Source organism: Nicotiana sylvestris, chromosome 12 (assembly GCF_000393655.2).
Source record: "Nicotiana sylvestris chromosome 12, ASM39365v2, whole genome shotgun sequence".
NCBI lineage: Eukaryota > Viridiplantae > Streptophyta > Magnoliopsida > Solanales > Solanaceae > Nicotiana > Nicotiana sylvestris.
In genome coordinates this window covers 138,208,135-138,233,170 of record NC_091068.1, presented here as the reverse complement: position 1 = coordinate 138,233,170, position 25,036 = coordinate 138,208,135, and the positions used below count along the sequence as shown (strand labels likewise).

At 38.8% G+C, this 25,036-nt stretch overlaps 1 protein-coding gene across 4 annotated transcripts; it reads left to right on the top strand.

Moving 5' to 3' along the window:
• Positions 1 to 3,737: 3,737 nt before the first annotated feature.
• On the top strand, positions 3,738 to 11,286 carry LOC104216630 (putative disease resistance protein RGA4). 4 transcript variants are annotated; one of them, XM_070165297.1, is made up of 7 exons: positions 3,738 to 8,171; positions 8,703 to 8,849; positions 9,441 to 9,732; positions 9,808 to 9,928; positions 10,447 to 10,514; positions 10,651 to 10,749; positions 10,856 to 11,286. In XM_070165297.1, the coding sequence occupies exons 1-2, from the start codon at positions 4,394 to 4,396 to the stop codon at positions 8,705 to 8,707; spliced, it is 3,783 nt and encodes a 1,260-aa protein (XP_070021398.1). In that variant the 5' UTR covers positions 3,738 to 4,393; the 3' UTR covers positions 8,708 to 8,849; positions 9,441 to 9,732; positions 9,808 to 9,928; positions 10,447 to 10,514; positions 10,651 to 10,749; positions 10,856 to 11,286. The 4 variants fall into 4 exon arrangements, with proteins under 4 accessions (XP_070021398.1, XP_070021397.1, XP_070021399.1 ...); XM_070165296.1 differs by having other exon boundaries at positions 9,441 to 9,686; positions 10,651 to 11,286; XM_070165298.1 differs by lacking the exon at positions 10,651 to 10,749.
• Positions 11,287 to 25,036: the final 13,750 nt, after the last annotated feature.

The window sequence follows — 25,036 nt, the reverse complement described above, 5'->3', positions numbered from 1 at the left end:
ATTATTTTTTAATAGAATTGCAACGTCGTGAAAATGCATCTCGAACCACGTCACAATCAATGCACCCGTGGTTGTTAATACATTCCGACTCCGTTGAGATTTGGATTTGGGTCACATAAATGCACACCCAAATTTAAGAAAGTAATATTGTTAAAACGCGCCTAAAGAGACTATCACGTTATTGTTTTTGGGGAGGATCGTGAAATTCGCTAAACGACCCATCCCAGATTCTAAGTATTCAATATATACATTTATGAGGGCCCCGCAGTTTGTGCATCTCATTTGGCGAGGCTCGTCTCATTTTATGAAACGGGTAAACCTACAATGACTACATCTTTATTATGTTCGTCTCTAAGAAATGGAAGAAAGAAAATACATTCTAATTAAATTGCATGCTTGGCCAACTCCGGATTCTTGTTTGATTATCTGATTAGTTGTTTATGAGGCGGGAATTATTTCGTGCCTTATTTCACGGGGGAACATGCTGTTAATTTGCTAAAGGAGATTGCAGGCACGATTAATAAAAATACTAAACTTACACTAAATGTTCTTCAAGTTCGAATTTAAACTAACTTATTTGGGCTTGATTAACGGAATCAACTACTTATTAGAAGATGCTACTAATTGGATTCGAAACTGCCTAATGGAATCCGGACGTGACTGAGTTAAATTAAATGATTTAAAGCTATATTGCGTTTGTCCAGGTTAGTAGCAATCTACCTTATACATACAGAGTATAAAAATGAAATCTAGTTATCGATATACCAATTACTCGTGCATTCCACGAATTACACAATTACATCATATGTACAAACTAAACAAGCTAAACCATTGTAAATCACAATAATTAAATAAACTAAGTTTTCAATTAGATACGAAACTACCTGCTGTATTTTCCTATTGAGTCACAACCTAAAGATTTGCACAAATCTACTAACACTTTATAAGACTATAGGTACAGCACCAAATGACTGAAAAATTCTTCGCGTCTTTCATTTCATACTCATTGTTACTGTTACATCAAGGTGAGATTCAAAATGTGTACCTGGATGCTGAAATGCAAAGAAGAAGAAGGAGGATAGAGAAGTCAGCAGCAGTGGCAAAGGATAGCAGCAACAACAACAAATACAGCAGCAATAGCACACCCAGGCAGAATGAAACAGTAGTAACTCAATGAAACAGTACCCAATGTCCCAGTAAAAGACTCAACGAGGCTCAGTTGAGACCCAGGAAACTCCAATGTTAATCAAACAGGTAATAGATGAATCCGACACAAGATTGAAACACAGTTTCTGATTTTCAGACACTCAAAGGAAAGAAACCCCAAATTTCGAATAAAACAAAGCAGTTGATGCTGATTTCAAACACAAAAGGTGAGGAAAAGCAAAGTTTTCAACTTCAATCAAACAACAGAAATTTTCTTTTCTATCTCCCTCCCTGATTTCTGAAACCTTTCTTTTCTGATTTTTAGACTATCTTTGATTTTCTGAACTATCTTTTTTCTGCACTCTCCACTGTCTCTCCTGTCTGATTCCTCCCCCAACTAATGGAATCCTCCTCTATTTATTCTAGCATCAGCCCATTCAAAACAGCCTATTAAAATCCACTGAACTCCCTCTCATGTTCTCCTGCTGTTTTTCCACTCAAAACTCAAAAGAAAAGTATTCCCCATGAGATTCCCCTGACAGACCCTTTCTTTACTGCTAAAGTGGTCTGTCTTTATTAAATTAAGCAAATATGGGCAGTGCGGGCATGTCCTGACAGCACATGCTGTCCATTTCTATTCTAACTTCCTAACACATGCTGCCCATGCCATTAACTTGAACTACAATCTGCAATCTATGCTAACACTAACAACTATCCAATCTTTAGGTGATTTCTGGTTCAAATACACAGGCTAAACATAGTGCAATTACTTCTCAGAAGCTTCAATAAGCAAATCAATCATATGAGTCAGATAAATACCATTCCAAATCGAAACTGATTGACGACATATATCGACTCGACTATACTAATTATAACACAAAACAAATAGTCGATCAAACAAACAACACAAATAAGGCATAAACTGTTCTTGACAATTTTTGCACGATACAGGGGAACCACAGGCATTATCGATTCGACGATTTAATCAAGCTAGAATATGTATATCACTATACGTATTCAAACATAAGCAGAATAACAATTGACCGAATAAAAGGTCTATCGGAAATGGAGAATAACTGACAGTGGAATCCTAGAAATAAACAAAACTAATTAAACATGCCGAACAAAACTAAAACAAACAACGAAATGGACTGACAAGAAAAAGGAAAACATAAATACCTTAAAGGCTTGAAAAATCAGAAGGCCCTGTCTCGGATTTAAATCGACCTTTCTTGGGGTTGAACGGACTTTAATCGAAGTGTTCTCAACTGAGAACACTTCGATTAAGGTCCATTAGACCCTAATCTTCTGGTTCAAACGGACAAAAATCGGACTCAGGACTTCTAGGGTTCCTAGGGCAGATTTGGGATTCAGGTTTTCCTGGTTGGATTCGGACCAAACCAAGCCTGGTTTGGTCATCAGGGAGGTCAGGGGAGTGCCTGGCATGGATTTGGGGTGGTTTGGTGCAGGTCGAGGCCCGGCTCGAATCTTCAAATGAAGATTCGAGACGGTGGGGGAAGATTCGAGACCTAAGGTTAGCAGATCTGTGTTCAGGGCGGTTGAGTGGTCCTAGGGTGTTAAGGTGGTGGTCACCGGCGTTGTTGCCGCCGGGTTTACGGTGAGGGGAAAGGGGGCGGCGCTAGGGTTCTAAGGGGTTTGGGTCTGGTGAAGACGACCTAAGGGCAGGGGGGTTTGGCTTAGGGCGCGGGCGTGGGGTAAGAGGAATGGGCTTATATACGGGGTAGGTGAGTGGATCCAAGTCGTTGGATCTGATGAGATCAACGGTTTGGATTTCTTTAACTATATGAAACGGGGTCGTTTTGTCTAAAAGGGGGTTGGGTCGGTTTGGACGGGTCGGGTTTAAACAATGGGTATGGATATGTGACGAGGGCCGTCAGATCCACTTGGTTTGAACGGCTGAGATGGATTGTTCTTGAAACGGCGTAGTTTTGGTGTCAAACTACGTCGTTTAGTGGCCTGGGCGATGGGTCTCTTGGACCGGCTGCCTTTGGGCTGGTTTTTGGTGCTTTTGGGCCTCGAATTTTCTAAATAAAATGGCCCAATCCGATTTAGACCAATTTGCACTCTTTTCTTTTTATTTTCTAATTTAAACACAATACCTAATTAAAGTAAAACTAAACACATATTAATTAACACTTAACACAATTATCACACACATATTAAAATATTTAAATAGGTAAAATCACACCACGGCAACAAAACACAAGACGAAAACATACATTTTGCGATTTTTCTTTAAAAACTAAACCATGATTTAATTAATTCCTAAATGTACAATTAAATCCCAAATAAGCATGTAATATATTTATTTTACATTTTGCGATTAACTACAAAAAGGTAAATATTTACGGACAAAAATGATTACCAAAAATGTCACGCAAATTCTCACAATTGTACCCAAAGGTAACTTGTTTTATTTTTTGATTTCTTTTTGGAGTGATTTCTGTGAAGCAAAAATCACTGTGCTCACACTCACAATGACACTAACCCTGAACACTCAGCCCTTTTGACCGTACCGTTTACCACAAATCTGAAAAATACTCGGGCTATCCTACTAATATGGCTTTTTTTGGACTGAAATAAATCATTGGTTATGAAAATAGTGGATTTTGATTTGATGGAAAGAAGAAGAGAATCCGATAGGTGGATTTGCATGTCAAAATGGTACACTGTTTGTTGTTCATGTCTGTTGTGCCAAAATGGCAAAATGCCATTGTTATTCTTGTTTGTATGTCCCAGACAAGTGACTGGAGAAGAGAAATGTTTTGTTTTCTTACCGCAGTACCGTAAAAGATAGTAAACCTTTTTTCTAGTAGTTTTAGGGTTTATTCTTGAGCTGGACATTAGTGTCCACACATTCCAAACTCAAAAGATCTTTTATAGGTGCATACAGAAACAACCAAAAAACACCAAGCGGGGGCTATTTTAATTTTCTTCTCTGGCCGTAAATTATGACTTCCTCCTTTCATATTAAATTAGGTAAATTTGAAAATAATTCAATTTTAAACTCTTTTATTTTACTCATTTATCTTTAATGAGAAGCTTTTAAACCTTTTAACTCCTTCAACCTTTTAAGAACATAAATTTCAAAAAATTTCTTTCTTTTTTCCTTAAACTCGAATCAAATAGTGGTCCACTAACAAACAATAGCAAAAGAAGACTCTACAAGTACTTTAGGAAGACTTTGGTGTAGAGGAAGAAAACTGTGTGAAAGAGCAAAGCAACAATGTGCGATCCTGTAATTGGTGCTACTGTTCAAGTTTTGCTTCAGAAGCTGCTTTCTCTCACTATTGAGGAAGTCAAAAGTTTAAGGGACTGCAACAAATATGTCGATATGCTGGCACAAAATGTATCCATGATCCAAGCTTTCATTCACGATGCTGAAAGACGACAAGTTGAGGATCAGGCTGTGGAACAATGGCTCAAGAGGCTTGAGAGGGTTGCTGAAGATGTTGAAAATGTGTTTGATGAGTTCTCCTATGAATCTCGCAGAAGAGAAGTGAAGATCCGAAACAACCCAATGAGAAAGGTCAGTGGTCTCTTTTCTCATACAGCTTTTAAGAGCAAAATGTCTCGAAAAATCAACAACATCACTCAAGAGTTGAGGACTATCAATCAGTTAGCCAATAACCTCGGTCTCCAACCCCTAATAGTTCCTCCCCGGCAAATACTATCAACTCGAGAAACGGATTCCATGGTAGTTGTTTCTGATGTTGTTGGTAGAGACAAGGATGTTGCTGAAATAAAGAGGAAAATGTTGAACGTGAAAGAGAATGTTGTTTTGTGCACCATTCCCATAGTGGGTATGGGAGGTTTAGGGAAAACAACTATAGCTAAGAGAATTTTCAATGATGACCATATCAAGCAGCATTTTGAAAAGAGAGTCTGGTTGTGTCTACCTGAAATGTTAGAAACTAAGAGCTTTCTTGAACTAATCCTTGAATCATTGACAGAAAGGAAACCTGAGGTGCAAAGCAGGGATATTATAGTCAAGAAGCTGCAAGATGAATTGGGAGGGAAGAAGTATTTGCTTGTCCTGGATGATTTGTGGCGTGTCGACCCTACAATATGGCATGAGTTTGTGGACACTCTGAGTGGAATAAATACATTCAGAGGAAACTGCATTCTTGTGACTACTCGTAGGGATCAGGTGGCATCCTCAGTAGCAGCAGATCCTCATAAGTTGAAAAATTTAACAGATGATCATTGTTGGTCCATTTTCAAACAAAGAGCATTTGTTGATGGGGAGGTTACAGAGGAATTAGGGAGCATGAGCAACATGATTGTTGAAATGTGTAAAGGTCTACCATTGGCAGCAAGTGTGTTGGGAGGCCTCCTACACAACAAAGAGAAACATGAATGGCAGGCAATTCTTGAGGGCAATCCCCTTGTTGCAGGTGACGATGATAGTGGGGAAAGTAGCTTGAAGAAAATACTAAAACTCAGCTATGATTATCTACCATTTCCACATCTGAAAAAATGTTTTGCTTACTTTGCAATGTTTCCAAAAGATTTTGAGTTTGAAAAGGACCAACTAATCCAACTCTGGATGGCAGAAGGATATCTTCGCCCATGTCAAGAGACCTCTGTGATGGAAGATATCGGGAACAGGTTTTTTCAACTTTTGTTGCAAAATTCCTTGCTGCAAGATGTTGAGCTAGATGAGCACAACAATATAACACACTGTAAGATGCATGGTCTTGTGCATGATTTGGCTGGAGATATTTTAAAATCTAAACTATTTGATGAGAAGAGCGATGGTGGAGAAAATCTTTCTCAAGTTCGATACTTTGGATGGAACTCACCAAGAGATCAAATAGATAAGATAAATAAGCCAGGACATTTGTGCACATTGTTCTTGAGAAGTAATCATATATCTGAAGATACGCTATTGAGCTTTCAGTTCTTGAGAGTTTTAAATTTGTCCAGGTCAGCCATCAAGGAGATATCAGTCTCAATCGGCAAGCTTATACACTTGAGATATCTTGATCTCTCCAACACTATGATCAAAGCATTGCCCAACTCCATTTGCAAGCTCTACAATATGCAAACACTTCGAGTCAATAACTGCTTTTCACTCGAGGTGCTTCCAGACGAAATGGGAAACATGATAAGTTTGAGGCATATATATTACAAATCTAAATACAAACCAAATTATCATCATCCTACGGGTTGGGGAGAATGGTGTATTGGTAATTATCTCTTTCATATGCCACTTAAGATGGGTCAATTAACTTGTCTTCAAACCCTACAGTTTTTCAAGGTAGGTTTAGAGAAAGGTCGTCGAATAGAAGAATTAGGTTTCTTAAAAAACCTTAGAGGTGAATTGACGATCAACGGTCTGCAATTGGTCCGTAATAGAGAAGAAGCTGGAAGAGCATATCTACAGGAGAAACCAAATATCTACAAGCTGGCATTTCTATGGTCCCATGATGAACCAGAAGACTGTCAAATCAATGATGAGGATGTTTTGGATGGTCTTCAACCACATCCTAACTTGAAAAACTTAGCAGTAATGGACTATTTGGGGACTAGATTTCCTTCATGGTTCAGTGAAGAGTTGCTACCACATTTGGTCAAGTTGAAATTAAGTGGCTGCGGAAAGTGCAAAGAAATTCCATCGCTCGGCCAACTGAAAGTCCTTCGGCATCTTGAACTGGTGGGCTTCCACACGTTGGAATGCATTGGACCTCCATTTTATGGTGTTGAAGTTAACAATAATGGAGCAAGAAGCAATAACGCTAATATTCAAGTGTTCCCGTTACTAAGAAAACTAGTATTGGAGGACATGCCTAGCCTCACTGAGTGGAAGGGAGTGGAAGTGATGCCAACTGGAAGTGGTGGTAGAGACGGAGTTGGAGTAAGAATGTTTCCTGGGCTTGAGATGTTGTGTATTAGTAAATGTCCGTTGTTAAAAAGCACTCCAAATCAATTTGAAATCTTACGTGAATTAAGCATTGAAGGAGTTAACAATGAAATGCCATTGTTGAACTTGTGCAGCAAATTGACTTCTCTCGTTGAGCTTTTTGTCAATAATGTGAAAGAGCTCACTTGTCTTCCACATGAAATGCTACACAACAATTTTTCTCTTCAACATCTATGCGTCTTAAATTGCGGAGAGTTTCGTGAATTTCCACAGAGTTTGTACAGTCTCCGTTCTCTTAAGAGCTTGATAATTAAGGACTGCACCAATTTCAGTTCCATTCCTGTTCCCTGTGGACAGAATCATTTGGCTTCCCTCCAAAGTCTTCAGTTATACAATTGTGATGGATTGACTAGCTTACCAAGTGGTCTGCTAGAGCATTGTCCGTCTCTGGAGTCTTTGGCGGTCTACAACTGTAACAACTTAGTTTCCTTCCCTTTACATGTGTGGGAAATGCCTTCACTTTCAGCTATAGCTATATCAGAATGTCCCAAACTGAATAGTGTACCCACAGGGGGCCTTTACTGTCTCACTGGTTTAAGGGCATTGTCAATAGGTCCTTTCTCAGAGTTGGTGGATTTTGATGCATTCCAATTGATTTTTAATGGCATTCAGCAGCTATCGTCCCTTCGTACATTGTGGGTGTATGGACGTGCGCACTGGGTTTCTCTTCCCTATCAGCTTATGCAACTTTCTGCCCTAACAGAGCTTGGAATAGTTGAGTTTGGAATCGAGGTTCTTCCTCATAGTCTTGGCAACCTTACTTCTCTTGGAAAATTGACGCTAGTGAGGTGCAAACTTCTAAAACATGTAGACTTCTTAGATGCCATGCCCAAATTACAGCATTTGGAGATCCGTGATTGTCCATTGCTAGAAGCTCTGTCGGATGGGCTCGTCAACCTTGTTTCTTTGGAAGAGTTAATTTTAAGTAACTGCGAAAAACTACAACATCTGCCATCTAGAGATGCCATTCAACGGCTCACCAAATTACGGCACCTGGAAATTCATAACTGCCCACAGTTAGAAGAAAGTTGCACCAATCTGACAAGCCAAATTACGGTTCCCATACTTCAGTTTTTCGGTAAGTCTCTGTTTCTCTTTCAGTTTCTGAGTCTATCTTTTTTCTTTTTCAAAATCTCCTCCATCCTCCTCTCCCTTGGCTTTCCAAACTTCTCATTCCCCAAACCGATACATGTTACTGTGGTACTGAAGAATTCCAGGAAAAAAAAGTTCTGTATTAATTCAATCCTTCTACTTGCAATTATATGACATCACGAAAATTGCAAAGTTGTCAGTGAATTGAATGCTTTCCTTCAGTATTTTGCAATTCCACTTGAAACTGTTTGATTGTCTCTGTGGATTTTTCACTTGAAACCTCTTTTTTTTCCTACTTGGTCTTCTTTTATTCCTTGTAATAGGAAAAATAACTTGTTTTTGAAGTTATTTATGCATAGACTGGGCAGATAGGAACAAGTAATTGAAAACCAAAGACCTCTGAGAACGATTTGCTCAGAGTCAGCACTCTAAGTAATTACTCTCTTCAGCTGGTGTTCTACAAGGATGCAAATGCATCACAAAAGGTTGCTCTAATGTTTGGTATTTCCTTTTGCAGATTAAATTTCAATGGAAGTGCGAAATTATATGATCCACATTCTGGCCTTGTTTGTGTACCAAGCAACCTTTTTGAGGAAACTGAAGTCTCCATATGAAACATCAATAAACCCAAAGCTTAAAGGGTGTTCAGTGAGAAACTATACAGGTCTGTCCTTCATCTTTGGATGGCCTTGTTTGCCTTTTTATTCCCCCTGTAAGTTTCTGCAATATTACTTGACCATAAAGTCTGATATCTACTCTCATCGAAACTTGGTGTTTAACTTATTTTAATGCCGAGTTGACTCCAGCAGCATTTTATAGCTCAAAATGAGTTTTGGCATTTGGATCAAAGAAATTATTTAATTTATCAATTTATCATGTGAATGATCTCCTACAATATGATATTCCCCGTTTCATAAGGATCTTTTTGTCTTGCTTTTTTTTTGGTCCTCCTTGTTGCATCAGTCAACTATCTATGAAATTGTTTAACTGTTAGAATGTAAGCTGCTAGGAAGAGCCTACATTAGTTTCTGTCAATTTGGTGCTTCTCTCCATATAATTCTTCCGCTTTCGTTGGCCAGAGCTTCACTTCAAATAATCCTGTGTTGTACGTTGATGATAGGAGTGTCTATTACATTCTCACAATATTAAAATTCTACCAAGTTTCCCCATTTCCTTTGTTGTATTAATGTCTGACCCCTCCCCTCTTCCAACCTGTACTAAAGAAGAAGAATCAGTATTTGTCATATCTGTTCAGGTACTATGTTGAAGATAATAAAGGGTGTACAGGGAGGTGCAATTGAATTAAGTTCATGAGCTGTTCCTGTGATGTAGCTGTGGAGGTTGCTATGACACATTTGGTAGATCCAAGTCCATGGCCTATTTCGGGTTCACTCGGAGCTTTGGAAACAACCGTAGGAGGTGTTAGGAAGGAAGACTCTGAAGATGACATAAAAAGAGCTGAGTTGGCAGCTCTGGAGACAAAATGGATGTGCAGTATTAGGTGCACCTTGCTCCCATGCCAGCCTAGACTTAAAAGTTGTGTAGAAGTATGCCTAAGAACAATTTCGTCGATTTTACTTTTCAGCTCCTTTTTCTCATGAAAATGCTGTACTGTTTAACAGGGATGCTTTTCTAGCAGTCTCCCTTGGGGAAGAACTGAGACTTGAATGGATTGAACAGTTGGAGGGACATTCATCCAGTAGGTTGAAAGATTCTCTACTTTTATAGGACCAATGTTTCTATGTAAGCATCTTCCAAGTTGTTAATCTCCTAGATCCCCTGGTTAGCACTGTTTTTATCGCTTACCTTACCTCTTTTGATCCCTTGGTTGCATAGGGACTAACTTAGTCGAGGTAAGTTAGTACCTATGCAACACAATGATTCAAAAGTTCTGTTTGTTTTGCACGATTATCGTTCAACAAAAGAGTATCTTTAGGAAAGTGATGTGATTTTGTGTAAAGAAAACTGCCATATCTTTAGGAAAGTGAAGTATTTGATTGGCATAACATTGGTTTGTCATGATTGGTATAATCAGTTGCTCTTGCATAAAAGAAGGATAAATGTAGAGAGGCAAAAAAAAAAAAAAAATGGACCCTCCTCCCATGTTAATATTCATATATTAAAAGCCACTGACAATGGACTCTTAGATGCAAGACAGATTTCATTTTGGACCAACATGTGAACTTCCATGATAGCACAGGCTTCTCCCAATTATGTTCACTGTCTTCAACAGTATTTCCTTTTTCCTATTTAATTTTCAGGGCACAGATTGGAACATTGTGCAGAGTGGTGCCTTTGGAGACTCTGATTGCACAAAGCTGGGAATTAGGTAAGTTAGCTTTTGTTCATAAAAGATTGCAAATGGTGGCTTTGGATCAATGCTTTTTTTTTTTCTCTGCAATAGATTTTCTTTCCCCCTTAAATCTGCTTTTAAAGCATCCTATTTACTTGTTCAATGTAAATAGGATACTCGGAGAGCAGGTATAGGAGGGATAATAAGAGACTCTAATGGAGATCTCATCATGGCTTTCTCAATATCTGTTCAATTCAATGTAAAAAACGAGGTAGAAGCTGTAGCAGCTAAACTTGGTGGTAAATGGTGTATACAGCTAGGCTACACCAGATTTCATCTAAAGCTTGATTCTCTGATTGTGGCCAACATGATTACAGAAGGATGTACCAACAATGCAAAGATGAAGCAGATCATTAGAGATGCCAAAAGAAGTATCAACTCTCGAGAAACAATCCTAAGTCGCGATTGAAGGGTTTCAAACAAAGAAAGTTGCAAAAGACTGCTATATAATGAATCTTATACTAGCAAAGAGTGCCTCATTGGCTCTTAAAATGTCTTTAGCAAATATGTGTTCACCTTAATAGGTCTTGCTTTATCCTAAAGCATCTCTTTTTCCAGTGGTTACTTGTGACCTGTTTCTCCGTTCTCCAAGAAGGATATGTGTGCAAAAACTAAGCTTTTACTATTTCCTGTGTTTCAGATTCATGGTTTAAACAAACGGCATGGGCCTTGTAAATCGTAGGCTGTAAAAGACTTTCTTATATGTGTTTCAGTGTCATGATTGGCAAGGGAAATTGCATTTCGTAAACGCATTTGCATTTGGCTGAAACTGGATGGAGATTATTTCCTTGTATGTGGAAAATTCTGGACTAAGATTTGACATCGGAGGCCTTTCCTTCACAGTATACATGCTACACCTGCCTCTTCTGTATAAACAGAATTTTTGTCTCCAGCAACCACTTTTGTCACGACCCATTTTCTAAACAAGCCGAGACCGGCACTCGATCACTGAACCTGATCGAGCGAACCATCTCTGCTTATTCAATCTATTATAGCTCCACACTTTATATGCAATAAAGCAATACTCTAACCAAATACTCTTGATTAATTCAAATATTTAAATAAATCAACTCCAAAACTTTATTCATAGTAACTACTGAATTATTGCTAAGTTATTATAAAATAACATATGAATCTCAACCCAATGACTATGTCTATGAAGCCTCTACTGATAAACTGACGCACTGCTCAGGACATGAGATTTCCTGGTCATTTCTCTAGATAAACAAAGAAATAGCTAAATGAAAATGACTCTAAGAATACTCCACGAACAAAAGCGGAGCTCACCAATATCACTGGAAGGGAAGGAAGTCCTAACTCGTAACCTGCTCACCTGCAAATCCGGTTCCTACGTTGTACCGCAGACCAACGTAGGTTCCCAAAAGAGAACGTCAGTATCATCCATTGTACTCAGTGAGTCTCAACAACAGGAGGAGAAACTTTAATAACATATACATTACGAGCAAATGTTCTAAATGCGTGTAAAACATAAAGCTTATAAGAATAATTCTAAAATAATTGCATAATAGCAATTTACGAATATTCTAAAAGAAATTCTTTTCTTTTTCTTTCTTTACAAAAAAATTACTTCACTTTATACTTTGGGAGTTCCAACTATCCTGACTTAATTCTGTCTCAGTCACCGTGTGATCGGCACGGGTTCGATCCCAACCTGATCGAATAGGTCCAATCCACGAGGTGCCCCTCGCTTCATGGTTCTCAGCGCTCATGTATCATACCTTAGCATGGCTAAGTAAATTCTCAGCAACGAGACCCTCGGCTCGTGTGCGCCCTACTTTGGCACAAGTAGTTTCAGGAAGTCAACGCCTTGGTCAGGACCCTCGGCCTGGACGATGACCCCTTCTCAGAATAACGGATACTCCCCAAAAATCTTTTCTTTCTAAAACTTCTTCCTTGTGACTTTTTCAAGTCTAAATCTTTTCTTTATAGAACATTATGTACATGCTCATATTGGTGCCCTTAAATGTAAAGCATGACATAAGAATGAAATAAACATATAAAAATATTTCTAAAGACTCTTTCTTCTTCATAATCTTCAACATGAAAATAGCATATAAGAATAACACAAAAATCTGAAAATTTAAGCACATATAGCATAATAGATCAATCTAAACTTTTGCTAGAACAATTCTAAATTAATGGGTACTCACTCGCTCTAATTAAATAAAGATAAACTCTTTTAAGCAATTCATCAAACACCTTGTATGCGTGCTTTTGTGAGTTAAACCACTTTAGTAAAGGGTTATATCAACTCACCTCAATACTCCTTGGGCCAATACGTAGACTCCAGTCCAATTTATACCCGTCAAACAATCGTTTCTACAAAAATCAGTGTATTTTAATCAATTTTAAAGTACTACGCCTAAATATGAAATCTATTGTTGATATAGAGGGAGAATGGAATTAACTATTCTATTCTTACCTATTACTACTGTAGGGTAATTGACAATAGGGGATTTTACATACCTGAGTTCAAGAATAAGTGAGTTATGAAGAACCCTAGAATTTTTTTCGCTGCAATATTTGTCCGCCTCTGTTCCTACCCCCGCGTATGTGCTTTTTTTTGTGTTCTGCGCCTCTTTATTTCCTTGTTTGTTAGAAATAGGCTTCTTGCCTTTTTGAATGAGAATTACGCTCATTCTTATTCCAAGGCTTTAAGCCTTTTGTATTTTTTTTAATTATTTTATTTGTTTTCAACCTACTTTTTTTTCTTTTGTGACTTAACTGCTAATTAATGATACCCACCTTTAATAATTAACAATATTAAAATTATTAACATTTTCATAATTGTATATCCAATTATTTAAGTGTGTGTGTGTGTATATATATATATCACTATAAACAAGATAAAAATAATAGTAATAATAATAATTTAGTTCTATAATTAGCGTATCTTGAAACTTTTATAAATTTAAGGAGTGTTAAAATCTTCCTCTCTTAAAAAAATTCGTCCTCGAATGTTGCTAGGACCTTATTCGTGTGCTAACAATCATTCCTTAAGTCCTTGAACCTCTTAAATTTTCTTAGCACTACTCACTCTTGCAAGGGATTCAAAATTTTGGCTGACTCCCTAAAATTTTAAAATTTCCGGCAGAGTTTCCCTTGTAAATTGGACTATCCAAAAAAATATCCCTGTCACAAATACCACAACTACACCAACAACAACCAAATATACCATAACAGGCCATTCATAGGCACCATACGCAGCTCATAAATTAATTACTCACACTCCGGCAAGGAGGTACCACGATAACTAACAAGAATCTAAAGCACAACAACTCTAGCACAAGTAAATCACTTTAATGAATTAATTATACTATGGCATAAACTAAATTACTACAACAACTAAGTATAATCTAAGAAGGACATAAACACTTGCTAACTTGTATTAATAAATGAAATATAAATGTCAAGTCAAACCTAGGTTCACATACCTTGTTACTCAAATAAATAAGGATACTTCTTCCTCATATCTTCCTTCGACCTCCCACGTAGCTTCTTTTGAATCATGATTACTCCACAAAACTTTTACCGATGCTAATTCTTTTGTTCTTAACTTTCTTACTTGCCTATCGAGAATTTCTATAGGTACCTCTTCATAAGTCAGGCCTTCCTTAATTTCTATGGTATCGACAGGTATTATATGCGACTCATCATGGATGTACTTTCTAAGCATAGACACATGAAAGACAGGATGAACAGAGGACAACTCAACGGGTAGCGCTAGCTTATAAGCCACGTTTCCTTTCTTTTCTAGAACTTCATAAGGTCCGATAAATCTAGGGCTAAGTTTCCCTTTCTTACCAAACCTCATAACTCCTTTCATTGGTGAAACTTTCAGAAACACCTTATCACCAACCATGAACTCTAACTCACGATGCCTCTTGTCAGAATAAGACTTTTGACGACTCTGAGCCGCTTTAAGTCTTTCTCTAATTAGCTGAACTTTCTCCAAGGCCTCACAAATAAACTCTGGACCAATCAACGGCACCTCTGTTGGTTCAAACCAACCCATCGGAGACCTACATCTCCGCCCATACAATGCTTCATAAGGAGCCATACCAATGCTGACCTGGTAGCTGTTATTGTAAGCAAATTCTATAAGTGGCAAGTGATCATCCCAATTACCTCCAAAATCTATAACACACGCACGCATCATATCTTTGAGAGTCTGAATGGTCCTTTCTGCCTGGCCAGCGGTCTATGGATGAAAAACGGTGCTTAAATTGACCTTGGTACCTAATCTTTTCTGAAATGCCTGCCAAAATTTTGCCGTGAACTGAGGGCCTCTGTCAGATATGATTGAAATTGGAGTACCATGCAATCGGACTATTTCTTTTATGTACAACCGCGCATACTGCTCTGCGGAGTCTGTCGTCTTTACTGGTAGGAAATGCGCGGACTTTGTCAGTCGTACTACAATAACCCAAATTGAATCATGTTTATGGTATGTGCGAGGTAGACCTACTACGAAATCTATATTAATCATCTCCCACTTCCACTGTGGTATCTCTATATCTTGAGCTAGGCCACCAGGCCTCTGATGCTCGGCTTTGACTTGCTGACAATTTAAACATTTAGCCACATGATCTGCTACTTGTTTCTTCATGCCTTTCCACCAATACTACTCTTTCAAATCTAGATACATTTTGGTAGCACCTGGGTGGATAGAGTATCTCGAACTGTGAGCTTCCTCCATTATGGCCTTCCTAAGACCATCTACATCAGGCACACATAACCGATCATTCAACTTCAAAACTCCGTCACTTCCTAGAGTGAAAACAATGATTTCTTTGCTTCTGACTCCTTCTTTTAATTTCACTAAGTACGAATCTTCGTCTTGCTTAGCCTTAACATGCGCAACAAGGGAGGATTGTGCTAAGGCATAAGCAGTTATGTCTCCTTCTTCGGTCTCATCCAATCTAATTCCATCATTTGCTAGTTTTTGAATTTCTCGACCCAAAGATCACCTTTGTACTGCAAGATGGGCCAAGACACCCATTGACTTCCTACTAAGTGCATCTGCTACCACATTAGCTTTGCCCGAGTGATAAAAGGATATTGATGTCATAATCCTTCAATAGCTCGAGCCACCTTCTCTGTCTCAAATTTAGTTCTTTTTGCTTGAAAATGTACTGGAGGCTTTTGTGATCTGTAAACACTTCAGAATGCTCGCCATAAAGGTAGTGTCGCCATATTTTTAATGCAAACACCACTACTGCAAGCTCTAAGTCGTGTGTGGGGTAGTTCTTTTCATGATTCTTTAACTGCCTGGAAGCATAAGCAATACCTTTTCCATTTTGCATAAGAACACAACCAAGGCCCACTCTGGAGGCATCACAATACACTGTGAACCCACCCGAACCTGTTGGCAAGGTTAGCACAGGTGCAGTGGTCAACCTCTTCTTTAACTCTTGAAAACTCTGCTCACAAGCGTCTGACCATTGGAACTTAACTGCTTTCTGAGTCAACTTAGTTAATAGAGCTGCAAGTGAGGAAAACCCCTCTACAAACCTTCTATAGTAGCCAGCTAACCCCAAGAAACTCCTGATTTCGGTTGGCGTTGTCGGCTTGGGCCAGTTCTTGACTGCTTCTGTCTTCTGAGGGTCTACTTTTATTCCTTCACTAGATACCACGTGGCCTAAGAATGCTACTGACTGCAACCAGAACTCACATTTTGAAAACTTGGCATAAAGCTCATTCTCCTTCAAGGTCTGCAAGGCTATTCTAAGGTGTTCTGCATGTTCTTCCTTGCTCTTAGAGTATACCAAAATATCGTCTATAAACACGATAATAAAGGTATCCAGGAATGGCTTGAAAACTCTGTTCATGAGGTCCATGAATGCAGCTGGAGCATTTGTCAACCCGAAGGACATTACTAGAAATTCATAGTGCCCGTAGCGAGTTCTAAAGGCTATTTTAGATATATCCTCCTTTCCGATTCTCAACTGATGGTATCCCTACCTCAAGTCTATTTTTGAAAAGTACTTTGCACCCTGAAGTTGATCAAATAAATCATCAATTCTTGGCAGTGGGTACTTGTTCTTAATGGTAACTTTATTCAACTGCCGATAGTCGACACACATTCTGAGAGACCCATCTTTCTTTTTGACAAACAGGACCGGGGCACCCCACGGTGAAACACTCGGCCTGATGAAGCCCTTGTCAAGAAGGTCTTTCAACTGTTCTCTCAACTCATTAAGTTCTGTTGGAGCCATCCTATAGGGAGGTATAGATATGGGCTGAGTTCCTGGCATGAGATCAATGCCGAAGTCTATGATTCTTTCGGGAGGAAGTCCGGGAAGGTCATCTGGGAAAACTTCTGGAAATTCTCTAAAAATTGGCACTGACTGAAGAGCTGGTGGTTCTGATTTTGGATTAATAATGTGAGCCAAATAGGCGAGACACCCCTTACCGATCATTCGTTGTGCCTTAAGATAAGAAATAAACCTACCTACAAGCGATGCTGAACTACCCTTCCACTCTAAGACTTCTTCATTTGGAAATTGGAACCTGACTATCTTGGCATGAAAATATAACATGGCATAGCAGGAAGACAACCAATCCATACCCATGATCACATCAAAATCCACCATTTCTAACTCTATGAGATCAGATTTTGGTGTTGCGACCTTGGACTGAACTATACAGCCTCTATAGACTGTTGTGACTTTCACTGACTCGCCAACTGGAGTAGATACTAGGAATGGCTCACTAAGTTGTTTAGGTTCTAGTCCGAGGTTAATTGCAAAGTATGGAGTCACATATGAAAATGTTGAACCTGGATCCATTATGGCATAAGCATTATGTGAACAGACTAAAAGTATACCTGTAATAACTTCTGCAGATGCCTCTGCACTCTAACGATCAAGTGTAGCAAATAAACGGGGTTGTCCCCCTCCCTGAGTAACTCGGTCTGCAGCTCTACCTGCTCCATGCCCGGACTGATTATGAGAACCACGAGCCTGAGGTGGTGCAACTGCAGTAGCTGAGGAACTAGAAGGACGAGTTGATCCACCACTGAAATTACGTTGCAACTTTGGGCAGTTGGCCTTTATATGACCAATGTCTCCACAATGGTAGCAACCATGAAACCCGAGCTTGCACTAACCTGAATGTTGTCACTTACATGTTCCACAAAGACTTTGCTGGTGTGAATGTTGCTCAGCATGACTTTGGCTATGTGAGGATGATGTCCTAAAATTCTGATTCTGGCGAGACTGATTTCCACTACTCTGAGTACGTCTAAAGGAAGACCCACCACCTGACTGATGACTGAACTGAGCTGGTGCTAATGACTCCTTATTAGAGGAATCCCTTCCGCCTCCGCTGGATGTACCATTAAACCTGCACGTTGTTCGGGATTTCTTGTTATGCTCTTTCTCTTCTCTCCTTTATTGTCTGTCTTTTTCTAAGTGCTTGGCGAACCCCACAACAGATGAGAAAGTTGTCATTTCTACCGCTGCAGCTGATGTCGTATCCTTAATGTGGTAAGCCAATCCACCAACAAACCTGTGAATCTTTGCTTTTTCTGTCTTAACCATGTGAGGAGCATGCTTAGCTAACCTTATGAATTCCATGTACTACTCTTACACACTTTTATTCCCTTGCTTGAGCTGTTCGAACTCTGTAGCCTTAGCTACCATATCCTCTTCTGGGATAAAGTTAGCCATGAAGGCCTCTTCAAATTCTTCCCAAGTAGGTGGACCATCATCTTCATCTCTCTCTTTTCCCCCATCTCAAACCAAGCGCCAGCCACATCTCTAAGCTGGTAAGCAGCTAGCTCCACAGCTTTGTCATCAAATACTTTCATCACTCGGAGGGCTTTCTTAACACCCTCCATCCATAACATTGGATCTTCATCAACTATAGAACCATGGAACACTTGAGGACTCAACTTCAGAAATTCATTCACTCTTGAGGACTCGGAATTGTTCTGCCTATTTGTTTGAGGTGGAATCTTATCTCTTTTCTCGTTCTGGTTGGCCATAAAGGCCTTAGACATCTCCATAACACTGTTGACTGCATTGAACATCTGACCCACCTCTGGGGATATAGTTGTTTGAGTCGGAGCTGCTGTTGGGGTTGGCGTTGGATCCTGAGGTACTTGCTCATCATGCTCCACCCCTTCTTCATGTTCAACCTGGGGTACTTGAACCCCCTTGTGGATTTACCCTTCCTTTTCTGAGTTCGAGCCTTTTTAGTTATGCCTTGAGCCACAATAGTAGCAATAGTTTCTTGAGCAGCATCCTGAGTGTCGGTGTCAGAGTTGCGAGTACGAGCCATTTCTGCAATTTTTTGAGAAAAGAATACATTAGATAATTTCTAAGAGGTAGGCTCTACCACACGATCTAAAGTATGAAAAAAAAAGATTTTTCCTAAATGCTTGTAGCCTCCTGTTTATAAGTATGGCACGCTTCATACACATAAACAAGACTCTACTAACACGGCTTCATAGACCCCTAGGACTCCATAAACCTGAGGCTCTGATACCAAGTTTGTCACGACCCATTTTCTAAACAAGCCGAGACCGGCACTCGATCACTGAACCTGATCGAGCGAACCATCTCTGCTTATTCAATCTATTATAGCTCCACACTTTATATGCAACAAAGCAATACTCTAACCAAATACTCTTGATTAATTCAAATATTTAAATAAATCAACTCCAAAACTTTATTCATAGTAACTACTAAATTATTGCTAAGTTATTATAAAATAACATATGAATCTCAACCCAATGACTATGTCTATGAAGCCTCTACTGATAAACTGACGCACTGCTCAGGACATGAGATTTCCTGGTCAGTTCTCTAGATAAACAAAGAAATAGCTAAATAAAAATCACTCTAAGAATACTCCACGAACAAAAGCGGAGCTCACCAATATCACTAGAAGGGAAGGAAGTCCTAACTCGTAACCTGCTCGCCTGCAAATCCGGTTCCTACGTTGTACCGTAGACCAACGTAGGTTCCCAAAAGAGAACGTCAGTACCATCCATTGTACTCAGTGAGTCTCAACAACAGGAGGAGAAACTTTAATAACATATACATTACGAGCAAATGTTCTAAATGCATGTAAAACATAAAGCTTATAAGAATAATTCTAAAATAATTGCATAATAGCAATTTACAAATATTCTAAAAGAAATTCTTTTCTTTTTCTTTATTTACAAAAAAATTACTTAACTTTATACTTTGGGAGTTCCAACTATCCTGACTTAATTCTGTCTCAGTCACCGTGTGATCGACACAGGTTCGATCCCAACCTGATCGAATAGGTCCAATCCACGAGGTGCCACTCGCTTCATGGTTCTCAGCGCTTATGTATCATACCTTAGCATGGCTAAGTAAATTCTCAGCAACGAGACCCTCGGCTCGTGTGCTCCCTACTTTGGCACAAGTAGTTTCAGGAAGTCAACGCCTTGGTCAGGACCCTCGGCCTGGACGATGACCCCTTCTCAGAATAACGGATACTCCCCAAAAATCTTTTCTTTCTAAAACTTCTTCCTTGTGACTTTTTCAAGTCTAAATCTTTTATTTATAGAACATTATGTACATGCTCATATTGGTGCCCTTAAATGTAAAGCATGACATAAGAATGAAATAAACATATAAAAATATTTCTAAAGACTCTTTCTTCTTCATAATCTTCAACATGAAAATAGCATATAAGAATAACACAAAAATCTGAAAATTTAAGCACATATAGCATAATAGTTCATCTAAACTTTTGCTAGAACAATTCTTAATTAATGGGTACTCACTCGCTCTAATTAAATAAAGATAAACTCTTTTAAGCAATTCATCAAACACCTTGTATGCGTGCTTTTGTGAGTTAAACCACTTTAGTAAAGGGTTATATCAACTCACCTCAATACTCCTTGGGCCAATACGTAGACTCCAGTCCAATTTATACCCGTCAAACAATCGTTTCTACAACAATCAATGTATTTTAATCAGTTTTAAAGTACTACACCTAAATATGAAATCTATTGTTGATATAGAGGGAGAAGGGAATTAACTATTCTATTCTTAGCTATTACTACTGTAGGGTAATTGACAATAGGGGATTTTACACACCCGAGTTCAAGAATAAGTGAGTTATGAAGAACCCTAGGATTTTTTTCACTGCAATGTCTGTCTGCCTCTGTTCCTACCCCCGCGTATGTTTTTTTTTTGTGTTCTGCGCCTCTTTATTTCCTTGTTTGTTAGAAATAGGCTTCTTGCCTTTCTGAATGAGAATTACGCTCATTCTTATTCCAAGGCTTTAAGCCTTTTGTATTTTTTTAATTATTTTATTTGTTTTCAACCTACTTTTTTTTCTTTTGTGACTTAACTGCTAATTAATGATACCCACCTTTAATAATTAACAATATTAAAATTATTAAAATTTTCATAATTGTATATCCAATTATTTAAGTGTGCGTGTATATATATATATATATCACTATAAACAAGATAAAAATAATAGTAATAATAATGATTTAATTATATAATTAGCGTATCTTGAAACTTTTATAAATTTAAGGAGTGTTAAAACTTTAAACTTGTAGCACTTATGTGCTGTATTATTACCTAGATGATAGTTTCTTTAATGTATTCTGTTTTTCCTTTTGAAATTTATCTTGGCTTTTGTTTGTGCACACTAAACAAAAAACAATCAAGCCTACCATTTGCTTTATTTATGTCTAAACACTATGATGGCTCAAATCTAAAGCTTGTGTTCGGAATCCCCAAGTCATGCACTAAACGTGTGTAACTCGGGAGAAATTCAAAAATAGCCAGATTTATAAGTGGTCATTGAAAAATAGCCACAATTTCAAAAGTAATCGAAATTTAGCCATTTTTCATATAAAGATAAATCTGAATGAAAAACACGGTTCAAAATCCGAAAAATATTCCAGCATAATATACTGGAATTCCAGTACAATATACTGGAATTATACTAGAGTTTCCAGTATAATATACTGAATGTCCAACATAATATACTGGAGTTCCAGTATAATATACCGGTCCATCATAATATGCTGGAAGTTCATACACAGATGCTCCAATCTCTAGTATATTATGCTAGAATTTTCCGCGTGTTGGAGTTCTAGCATAATATACTGGAAGTTCGTGCACAGGTGCACCAATCTTCGGTATATTATGTTGGAACTTTCCGTGTTACAGCAAAATAATGGCTATTTTCAATTACTTTGCAAATGTTGGCTATTTTTCAATTACTAGTCCAAAAACTGGCTAGCCCGTGCTATTTTTACATGTAACTCCAATTCTCAACCTCCACATTTCTGTATATTGTTTAAAAGGAAAAATTTACTTCCTCTGATCCACTTTAATTGATTTTTTGGCTGGTTTGACATATATTAAGGAATTCACCTTTTAACATTAATTAACAATCAAATTGACCATATTAACATTAATTTGTTCATTGAAAATATAACGAACTACTCCTAAGCTCTTTACTCTAAGAGCAACTAGGGAAAAAAAGTTAATTCCTTCTTGAATAAATCAAATTATGGGCGACTGATCGCAACAGACTCAACCTAAGAATGAGTGGGCGCTAATACTTTTACCCAATAGCGATATCGGGGTCGATTTTCCACAGGGAACTTCAAATTGGAGTCGAGTATTTGTATGGTCTAGGATAGTGTTTTAGCTCATAATTGATCTTCTAACATTTTTGGTTTTCTTTTGTTTAAGAGCTACAATTTATCAACTACAGTTGTAAAACTAGGTTATGCTAAAATTATGATTCTAAATTGTATGCAAGATAGATAAAAGCACTAGGGATGCAGCATTTACCTAGGTGGTCCACTAACGGGTAGAAATTCCTAATGCAAGAATGACGAATATGGGGCTTATGCTATAACCGTTGCACCTTTTACACCCACTCTCACACCTCTCGGTAGAGAGAGTGATTTTGCCCAATTGACTCTCTCGAGACCAATTGGGTAGGCTAATTTGCCCAAGCAACTTATGGTTCAAGTTGGGTAATTACTCTCTCGAGGTTTAACCCGTTAATTGGGACTACCATTCTCATGGGTCCATCCCGATTCCTTGTTGGAGTTAATCTTGAGGTCATAGACTCTCTTTCTCAAGAAGAGTCAAGACCCACTAAGCTAGACTTAGTGTTTGCAACCACCAAATCTTAGTGAAAACTTAAGATTAATCCAAATAGCAAACACCCAACATCATTCATGCACTAAACAATCACACCCATCAATTTCCCACACTAGGGTTGAGCCACAACCCTAGCTAATGGGTTTAGCTAGACATAGTAGTAACAAAAATCAAAGAAATAATAGATGAAATTGACATAATAGTTAACTACAATGTTAATCTACTTGATTCCACTTTAAAACTAGAAGAAATGGCCCAAAATAGGCTGATAATAGGGTAACACGAGTTCAGCTGCTCTCTGCTCTCGAACCGCTCTCTCAAAAAACTCGCTGCTAAAAAGTAAAATGTTTTATTTATACTACACAGGAAAAACTGGACAAAAATACCCCTGAGGGTCTGGCGCGGACCGCGCACAAATGACGCGCGGCCGCATAGGGCTCTGGGTCTTCATTACTTGCATCTGGTACTGGGGGCGCTTAGTGCATGAATGATGTTGGGTGTTTGCTATTTGGATTAATCTTAAGTTTTCACTAAGATTTGGTGGTTGCAAACACTAAGTCTAGCTTAGTGGGTCTTGACTCTTCTTGAGAAAGAGAGTCTATGACCTCAAGATTAACTCCAACAAGGAATCGGGATGGACCCATGAGAATGGTAGTCCCAATTAACGGGTTAAACCTCGAGAGAGTAATTACCCAACTTGAACCATAAGTTGCTTGGGCAAATTAGCCTACCCAATTGGTCTCGAGAGAGTCAATTGGGCAAAATCACTCTCTCTACCGAGAGGTGTGAGAGTGGGTGTAAAAGGTGCAACGGTTATAGCATAAGCCCCATATTCGTCATTCTTGCATTAGGAATTTCTACCCGTTAGTGGACCACCTAGGTAAATGCTGCATCCCTAGTGCTTTTATCTATCTTGCATACAATTTAGAATCATAAAATTAGCATAACCTAGTTTTACGACTGTAGTTGATAAATTGTAGCTCTTAAACAAAAGAAAACCAAAAATGTTAGAAGATCAATTATGAGCTAAAACACTATGCTAGACCATACAAATACTCGACTCCAATTTGAAGTTCCATGTGGAAAATTGACCCCAATATCGCTATTGGGTAAACGTATTAGCGCCCACTCATCCTTAGGTTGAGTCTGTTGCAATCACTTCTTGGCTCCGTTGCCGGGGATCGAACCCGGGTCACCCGCATGACAGGCGGGAATACTTACCACTATACTACAACGACCTAAGTGATCCGCGCATAAAAAAAAATGATGCGCCAAAGCCTAAGTGAGAAATGGCTTTGATCACTTTTTGCCGCGCATCAAAGCAGTGCGGTCCGCGTGGGCTGAGTAGTCAAAATGTGACTAAAAGAAAACCAGCACGGACCGCGGCCATTTTTGTGCGGCAGCACTGGTAGGTAAGCTGAAAGCCCCAGGGTTTTTCTATAAATAGAAGCCTTGGGCCTCATTTGAACCTTTTCGCAAATTTTCATCTGGAGCTCTAAATTTTCACTGTTCATCCGCACTCCCTGCTCATTTAGTCGATTTTTCACTAATCCCTAGTAACAAATCTTGTTCATTTCATGCCTAATTTTTTGTTTCTTCTCATTACTCTCTACTAGTATAACTTCTTATTTTCATTTTCTTCTTAATGACTGTTAGTTTGTATTTCTATTGTTTAGTGAGACTTAGGGGCATAAATCCATGTAATTAATTGAGTAGGGACACTGAGGGGTCAAATTCCGATCAAAATGGGACTTAAAGAGAATTTTTTTTCTGCCTCAGTTAAATCTGCCCTATGCAGCCGCACAGCATTTTTGCGTGGTCCGCGTGGCTTTTTGTGTGCTATGATGAATCGCCTCCATGCGGTCCGCGTGACATTGCTATGGGGTCCGCGTGAGTCCAGCGCGGCCGCGGTCCAAAACAGTGCGGACCGCGTGTGAAAAGTTCAGAGAAGTCACCATTTTGGCAGTTCACCTGTGCGGTCCGCGTCCATTTCTGTGCAGTCCGCGCTGAAGCTACGCGGCTGCAACACAAAACTGTGTGGACGACATCGGTTCATTCAGAGAAACCATTGTGTGAATCAGTAAACTGCGCGGACCGCGTGCCTTTTGGTGCGGTCCGCGTTCCTCTGTCTGTGAAACTGTGTCTGCAATTCTTTCATTCAATTGAACTGTCCATTTCATATCATGTGATTTTACTAGCAATGCTAGACATGTCTTCCTTGCAGACAATGGTTCAAAAACATGTGGCTAAGAAGCGAACAGGGAAACAAATACAATCCGAGAGAGGTGGTTCCTCCTGTGGGGGAAGGGGAAAAGGAATTGTAAAGCTAAATCCTAAGACCAGGGAAGCAGA

Coding starts and splice junctions, on each gene's coding strand:
- LOC104216630 (XM_070165296.1), top strand. CDS start 4,394: ATGTGCGATCCTGTAATTGGTGCTACTGTTCAAGTTTTGCTTCAGAAG.